Source organism: Bison bison, unplaced genomic scaffold, assembly GCF_000754665.1.
Source record: "Bison bison bison isolate TAMUID 2011002044 unplaced genomic scaffold, Bison_UMD1.0 scf7180017864073, whole genome shotgun sequence".
NCBI classification, from domain to species: Eukaryota; Metazoa; Chordata; class Mammalia; order Artiodactyla; family Bovidae; genus Bison; species Bison bison.
Genome location: NW_011494645.1, coordinates 138,663 through 147,315, shown reverse-complemented (window position 1 = coordinate 147,315; position 8,653 = coordinate 138,663). Strand labels below are relative to the sequence as shown.

The window sequence follows — 8,653 nt, the reverse complement described above, 5'->3', positions numbered from 1 at the left end:
TTATTTAACTTATATGCAGAGTACATCATGTGAAGTGCTGGGCTGGATGAAGCACAAGCTGGAATCAAGATTGCCGGGAGAAATATCAATAACCTCAGATATGCAGATGGCACCACCCTTATGGCAGAAAGTGAAGAGGAACTAAAGAGCCTCTTGATGAAAGTGAAAGAGGAGAGTGAAAAATCTGGCTTAAAACTCAACATTCAAAAAACTAAGATCATGGCATCTGGTCCCATCACTTCATGGCAAATAGATGGGGAAACAATGTAAATAGTGACAGACTTTATTTTCTTGGGCCTGAAAATTATTGTGGATGGTGACTGCAGCTATGAAATTAAAAAGCACTGCTCCTTGGAAGAAAAGCTGTGACCAACCTAGACAGCATATTGAAAAGCAGAGCCATCACTTTGCCGACAAAGGTCCATCTAGTCAAAGCTATGGTTTTTCCAGTGGTCATGTATGGATGTGAGAATTAGACCACAAAGAGAGCTGAGTGCTGAAGAATTGATGCTTTTGAACCGTAGTGTTAGAGAAGACTCTTGAGAGTCTCTTGGACTGCCAGGAGATCAAACCATTCAACCCTAAAGGAAATCAACCCTGAATATTCATTGGAAGAATTGATGCTGAAGCTGAAGCTCCAGTACTTTGGCCACCTGATGAGAAGAGTCGACTCATTGGAAAAGACCCTGATGCTGGGAAAGGTTGAAGGTGGGAGGAGAAGGGAATGACAGAGGATGAGATGGTTGGATGGCATCACTGACTCAAGGGACATGAATTTGAGCAATCTCTGGGAGATAGTGAAGGATAGGGAAGCTTGGCATGCTGCAGTCCATGGGGTCACAAAAAGTTGGACACAACTGAGAGACTGAACTGAACTGCAGCTGAAGGACGTGTAAAGTGCCATTTGCTTTTTAATGAGAAATCTGCATGTTGTTGCAGCTTAGGACCATGTCTGGCACAAGATGGGAGCTCAATTTGTATCATTTGAACAGACAAATGATATGATATAGAAGTAGCTCCCTTTAAAGGCTGAGCATGTAAACTGCAGCAGATGTACTTCTGCTCTGAGAGATGGAGGTATAATACAGTCTGAAAGACGAACCCTTCCCCTCGGTGCACTAAATGGATATGGCAGTGTAAACGCCGTCGTAGCTGACATTCTATCCTTTCATTTCACAACCAGGAATCTTCAAAAATAGCCTAGGTAAGGAGCAGAGACAGACATTGGAATCATCGAATAAGGTTATTGATTACAAAACAAGGCTGCCAAGTGAGTGCATAGATGTAGAAGACAGTGAAATGAGGACCATTTCCCTCAACATGTATTAAAATGTTAGAGCCCTCAAACTCCAATGAGTATTTGCTCCCTCACTTATGGAACATTTACTATTTACCATTTTGTTGCACGAAAAGAGCCACTTTTAAAAGTTGAGAAAGGGACTTCCCTGGCAGTCCAGGTTCAGTCACTGGTCGGGGAGCTAAGACCCCACATCCCTCAGGGCCAAAAACCCAAAACATAAAACAGAAGCAATATTGTAACAAATTCAATAAAGACTTTAAAATGGTCCACATCAAAAAATATCTTTAAATACATAAAAGTCGTGATAATCATTTACATGATTCATTTTTTAAGAACTGATATTGGTAATACCAGTGGACTGATTAAAACATTAATATCTACTGAGCGACTGCTATGGTAAAGCATTATTTATATCATCTTCCAAAGATGATCAATCAGTGGCTTATTGCTGCAGAAATAGGAGCCCCTACCGACGCCCAAGGTGCCATGAGTGTCCCTGCCTCTTGTAACCGGCGGGGCACACTCCTAGGGCCCAGGTGGCTGGGACTGTGTGTGACAGACATACTTTGGAGAAACTGTTCATCACTAAGTGTTTCTAGACACCTACCCACTCCAGTGTTCTTGCCTGGAGAATCCCAGGGACGGGGGAGCCTGATGGGCTGCCGTCTATGGGGTCGCACAGAGTCGGACACGACTGAAGCGACTTAGCAGCAGCAGGGTTTTAGTTTTAATTCCTATCTTCTTAGCCGATAAAACTTAAATGGATCTCATTTTCATGTCTTTGCTGACTAGGCCTGTCTTATAGTTAGTGTCTACATTAAGCAGTCTGGAAGAAAAGAAATCTTATTCATGCCACATAAAAGATTTAAAGTTTTTTTTTTTTTTAATCTCTGTATTTCCACAGTTCCTTGAGCAGAGCTATCTTTGCCTATTGTAGGTATTCAGTTAATGTTTATTATCTGGCATTTTAGAATAAGGGAGAGAATTTTTGATATTTTAATCCAGTGAAAGTCATGAACTGGAAAGAAATACAGATTAGATCTCATAATAAAATAGTTTGGAAATCCACTTTGGAAAAAAATGGCCCTCAAATTTTGTAGGATTTTTTTTCTTTCAGATATACTTGTACATGGGCTTCCCAGCTGGCTCAGTGGTAAAGAATCCACTTGCCACTGCAGGAGATGCAAGAGACTGGGGGGTTCAATCCCTGGGTCGGGAAGATCCCCTGGAGAAGGAAATGGCAACCCACTCCAGTATTCTTGCCTGGGAAATCTCATGGACAGAGGAGGCTGGCATGGAGTCACAAGAGTCACACATGACTTAGGGACTAAACCAGCGCCACCACCATCCTTGCACGTGTGTGAAGCGATATAAGGTTTTCCAGTTAGTCCTCCTTTGTTACGTAGCCCAAGAATGTAAGCAACCCCAAGGCCCAGTAGGGGTTTTGGCTAGATAAATTTTGGCAAATCCATATATTAGAATATCCTGAGCTGTTGGAAAGAATGAGGTGGTTTTTTCGTCTATTGATATGAAAAAATTTCCAAGACATACCATTAGGTAAAGACAAGATGCAGAATAGTGAAAATAATACACCTACCTGTATCGTGTATCTTCTACATGCTATTTACAGATTGACTCTCTCTGAAGGATACCCTGAAATCTAGTAGCAGGAATTCCTGCCTGCCTGCAGGGGGACTTTCAGTCAGAGATGGGCTTTTTACCGTACAGCCTTTTATAACTTTTAATTGTTAAGCCCTGGGCAAATATTAACAGTTCAAGAAAATGACTAAAAAAATGTAAAAGTCTGTAGAAAGATTAATGTAATATGTGACATAAGGAGAAAAATTTGGTCAGCTCTCTGACTTATTGGCCACCTCTTAAATGATAAACATACTTTTGTTTCAACATCGTTGTCATTAAATGCCACAGTTTTTCCATGAAAACACTCTCCAGAGAGCCTTTTAAAAATATCTTGCATTGGCATATGTTTTGATCATTCTTAAAACCATTCTAATCAACTAAATGCAAAAACGACCAAAGCCACTTGGTTTTTTTCCCAGAACACACTTGATGCAGATAAAATATAACTACAAAAACTTGAATCATTCTCTAGCCAGGAAACTTGTGAATAGAAATTAGAAATTAATTTTTGCCTGCATTGAAATTATAGTTTTTTTTAATCACTGAAAACTTGCATTTCTCCCTGCTTCTGTTTCCTTGCATTTCTCCCTGCTTCTGTTTCCTTGCATTTCTCCCTGCTTCTGTTTCCTCCCCTCTCCTTTTTTCTCTCTCTCTTCCCTTCCTCTTTGTCTTTCATTCTTGCAAGCACTTTTCCATTTTCCTCCTTACACTCTCTGGGACTTTCTCTCTCTCCCAGCCTTAAAGTCATGTGTCTTCTGTAAAGATGCCTTTTAGACCAAGGACGAGAACTTCTCGCTGTTGAGTGTATAGTGCTAACTCCCTGTGAAAGATAAGTGCGTCTCATGGCAGAATATCATTTAATCATGTTAACTGGTTTTCCAGTGGGTCCTGAATGAGTCTAGCCCCCAGTTAGTAGGCCTGAACAGCTGCACGAGGGGGCCCTGTGGTGCACCGACGCTGGCTTCTGTACCGATCGCCTGACAGTGAGAACCTACCAACATTAAGATAAATAGCCAACCTAGAATTCTGCACACACTGTAAACAGCACAATCATGTAACTCGTCTACACGGAAACACTTCTGAGAGTGAAAGGGGCAGCTGTTGGTGACCACACTGGAAGAGCAGGCGTAAGTCAGGACCTTCCAGCACCCTGGCACTGAGGTCCCCTGAACATAGACACCACCACTTGATGCAGATAAAATATAACTACAAAGGACCAAGGAAAATACTCACCGGTCACAACTCTGGGATTGTTCTGATATGCACCTGCAGGGAAGAGATTACAGCTCAGTTATTGCCACGGTCCTGAAGGCACTAATTTCTCTAAGCAGGAGAACTCCTGGACAGTTTGGCTCTCATATTAAAGCCTTGAGAGATTCACAGCCGGCAAAATCAGACTAACTTTAGCACAGAACCAGGATCACTTGTTTCCATGCTGAGCCATGCTTAGGAATCAGAGGCACATTTACAGAACATGCAGATTACCCAGAGAGCATGCCCCCATCCCTCACACCGTGATTCCAGATGGCAGAAAGCTTCCTCTGTCCTCCCATGTCAGGAGGAGGCAGATCTTAATCAGATTCTCAGCAAAGGCTCTGCCATGCAACTTAATGTGGGGCAAGACAGTTCTCTCCCCTCTGAAGCAGGGTGGAGCATAGAGCACAGGCCAGAGCGAGAAGGCTGTGGCAGAGAGCAGGAGGCAGAGGGTCACGCAGTCATCCTGATTTTGGATTGGATGGTGTGATGTGATCGGCCTACTCTGGATCTGCACCCCCGGGAGCTGCGCTGTCCTCCAGCAGGCAAAGCCAGCACTAACCGGGCGTGTCCTGCAAGGCCGGGTATGTGTGTTCCGGAGCCTTGGCTGCTGTCTGAGCTGGGACGTAGGTAGTCTCCTTACTGACTACCCCTGTGGTTCCCACAGGAGGAGCTGTGGATGGCAGCCTGGAGCCTGGTCCAGTAGCTGGCCTTGTGGCCACTTTGGTGTCTGACTTGGAAGTAAGATCTGGCTCTGCAGGGGAGTGCAAGACATGGATAATGAAAACATTGAGAACAGTGTCTTTTCTCAGCTTCAGAAGAGAGTGGACCAGCACCTCCCGTGAACCCACCCCGGCCAGCCCTCTCCCAGCAAACTCCTCCACAGCTCTGGGAGAAGATCCCTTGAGTGGGCAACATCTTCGTCAGTTCCGAATGGCCAAGAGGCTTTTGTGGACACTAGTGGATTTATGACTATTTATCATGGGCCACATAAGCTAACAATCTCAAAGGTTTGAGTAGAATCAGGCACTGGAGAAGTGGTTACCAGGAGACCCAGCTCAGACAAATGGAACTGGAGATTTCCCTGTTTGTCCATTGGATAAGTATCCACCTGCCAATGCAGCGAACAGGGGGTTCGACCCCTGGTCTGGAAAGATCCCTCATGCTGTGGAGCAACGAAGCCAGTGCACCACAACTGCTGAGCCTGTGCTCTAGAGCCCACCAGCCTCAACTACTGAGTCCATGCTCTGCAACAAGAGAAGCCACGGCAGTGAGAAGCCTGAGCCCTACAACTAGAGTAACCCCCGCCCACCACAGCTAGATAGAGCCCTCACACAGCGGGGAAGAACCAGTGCACCCAAAAAATGAATGAATAAAAATAGTTAAGAAAAGAGGAACTGTACTTGCCAAAGACATCAGGATGCTAATTTTAGTTTACTTTGTACATACTTGCACAAAACTTTTGAAATAAGGGGAACCTGGGATTCAGCCCATCTGACCTTTCGTGAGTGGACCTGAGGGATGCGTCCTGGCTCGGCGCCCATCTCTGGGAGGCGGCTGAGCCACCTGCCTTGCGTTGAGGTCCTTGACCTCCTGTCCCTCACCGGCCAGCAGCTGCCGCAACCTGTAGGCTGCAGTGCACAACCCTGCTGTTCTGTTTCCGTGGTGAGTGGGTCTTCCAGGGTGATAATACAGTCCTGATGAGCCCAGCCCTGGAGGGGAAGCTGTGACCACACATTCTGGGTTATCCGGCCCCTGGTTAGGGCCTCTGCCCCACGCTCTCCCAGCCACGTGCGCCGGAGGAGTCACTGTGCCCTTTCACCCTCTGTCGGCACCTCGTAGGGCCTAGGCGCTCTGCAGACCATGCTTCCCCTGACTTGGAGCAGGCCCATGAGGTGCCCTGGCCACAGCACCCACCCTGGAGGTTACACTCACACCTGAGATTTCCCTGCATGGCTGCAATCTGCCAAGTGCTTGGGGCATGAAGGCCAGGCTGAGGGAGGTCCCTCGAGCCAGGTGTGACTCGGGTCAAAGGGGTTGTGGGCACCCCAGCCTCTTCTTCCTGTTTGTCATTGGCTCAGTAACTGGAAGGAAACCCTTGCTCCACCCCTCCACCTTCCCTTCAGTGATGGTGCTCAGCCCTGGCCCCCTGAGGGTCGCAGGAGAGCTTCTGGAACTCCAGTAACCAGGTGCTCCCCATCCACCCAGAGTTCCAGATCTCAGAGAGCATCCTCAGTTAAGAACTGGCTCTCTGGGGAGGCAGCCCGAGAAGCGCTGTCAACCACTGTGGGATGGCTGCGCCTGGAGGGAAAGGAGGAGACGGGGCCAGGAGAAGCCTGGCACTGGGGCTTCCCTGATGGCTCAGTGGTAAAGAAGCCACCTGCCGACGCAGGAGACGCAGGTTTGATCCCCGGCCCAGGAAGCTCCCACATGCCGCAGGGAAACTAAACCTAGACTCCACAACTAGTGAGCCAGCGCACTAGAGCCCTCGAGCCACAACTCCTGATCCACGAGCTGCAACTTCTGAAGCCTGGGCGCCTAGAGCCTGTGCTACCACAGCAAGAGAAGCCATAGCAATGAGAAACCCATGCACCGCAACTCGACCATAGCCCTTGCTCACCGCAGCTAGAGAGAAGCCTAAGCATCAACAAAGACCCAGCACAGCCAAAATAAATAAAAAATTAATGAAAACCTCACACTGGGTAATGGGCCACAGAGAATCAGGAGTCAAGAGAGGGTGTCAGAAGACACAGGGCAAGTCTTTCCAGGATATTTTGCATCCAAGAGCTCAGATTTTCTTAACAGTGCAGAGGAAACTAGGGTAGAGTTTCCTAAGACTCGGTCAAAATGCAGAATCCTGGCAGCTTTGTGCAAGCGTGTGTACCGAAACAATCACGGGTAGGGTTGTTGGGAGATGGTGTGCTTGGGTCTCTCCCAGTTCTGCACGTCTCGCCAGTGGAGGTCCATCTTTTCAAGGATGCTTAGATGGCCTTGGCAGGTGGAGACAGTACCTCCCTCGGAGCACAGGGCAGATGTGTTCACACCAACATTAAAACATCAGGTTCCTGCTCAGGCTCCCTCCTCTCCAGGGATGTCTGCCGCCCACACGGGCACCTGCTTAGGCCTGTTTAAGGCACGTGTGGACGAGGGACTTGATGAAACCTGTCGGTGGCCCCGCTGCCTGCAGTGCCAGGCAAGAGAGTCCTCCGTCTCTGATCCAGGAGGATTGGGTTTTCTGCCAGTGCCCATGAGGCCCAGGAAGGCTGATACGCAAGGTGGGCAGAACCTCAGCCCCCACCCCCCCATTCTCGAAGCTACACATCTACCATGAAGTGTGATCTGGCCTAGTAAGAGTGGCTTTTAAACCATTATGAAGTGTGCACCCATGAAGCCTGGTTATCCGGCAACTTTGGCTTAAAAGAGAAAATGAAGCTAATGTCAGTTCTTATCCTTGACATGAATAAGGGGTGTTTGCGGTGGAATCCCGGCAGCGGTCCACAGATCTGCAGGCTCTCTGTGGACCTGAGGGCAGCCGAGGATGGGAGTCCTGAGAAAGTCTGCGGCATTCCTACCTTTTCCGGAGGGGGTGGGGCTCTCTGGCTCTGGGGTCAACCCTGTAGGCGCTGCTGTGGAGGGTGGCCTTTGGTGACTCAGGGAGGGGTCTCCTAGAGAGAGGATAACCACACAGCATTTATGATCCCAGGGTGGAACCTGGGGTGGCTTCAGAACTGCATGTAGATAAAAGAATAATAATAATAAATGTATACTTTAAATAAATAATACATTTATAATTTAAAGTGGACACATCTGGCCACCCAGGCCTGGCCAGACACACAGGAGATAAACAGCTGTTTATCTGCAGTTCCCAGTGCAAACAGAGTGCAAAAGTTCAGAGGCAAGTGTCTTATCTTTGGCTAGAATGATAGCAATGACATCAACTCAGCTTTTTAACGCTGGCTTTTGCATGACAAAACAGATGATTACTCAATGGATTGTTCTGGGCACAAGTTGTTGGGGAAATCATGGAGGGAGTGGTTAGTAGTAAAAGGTGGGGCTTTGGGGGCTAAGACCTAAAGGTTCCCCTAGTCTTTGGTTCTAAACATCTATGATTCTAGGCTTACCCCATCTTTCATTCCCCCAACCCCACCCTGCAACCCACCCTGTTCAGTTCAACATCCTTGATTCATTCACCCAGAGGAATTGGAACGTTGAGGAAATGCCCACTTTCTCTACAGTAGGAAGCCCTGATTTTTGCCCCTGGACTACAGTTCCAGTGGGTCCCCGGGCTAGACCAAGGAAAACAGCCGTGCTCTCCCCAAAGTTACTGCTCAGACCTGGCCTCGCCCAGCCCATTCCCATGGGCCCAACGGTCCATGAGGTGGGCACCCTGTTCCCAGCCCAGCGATGCTTCTGCTACAAGCAGAACGCCTGCCTGGCCTCTGAGCCCTGCACGGCGGC

At 47.8% G+C, this 8,653-nt stretch overlaps 1 protein-coding gene across 2 annotated transcripts in view; it reads right to left on the bottom strand.

The window, feature by feature from the left end:
* Positions 1–8,653, bottom strand: part of IL15RA (interleukin 15 receptor, alpha) — a 35,669-nt gene that overhangs the window by 6,291 nt on the left and 20,725 nt on the right. For both annotated transcript variants that reach the window (XM_010837468.1, XM_010837469.1), the window contains exons 3-5: positions 7,768–7,860; positions 4,758–4,949; positions 4,175–4,207 (exon numbers count right to left, since the gene is read on the bottom strand). In XM_010837468.1, the coding sequence (XP_010835770.1) occupies positions 4,175–4,207; positions 4,758–4,949; positions 7,768–7,860 (318 nt within the window). The remainder of the gene's footprint in view (positions 1–4,174; positions 4,208–4,757; positions 4,950–7,767; positions 7,861–8,653) is intronic.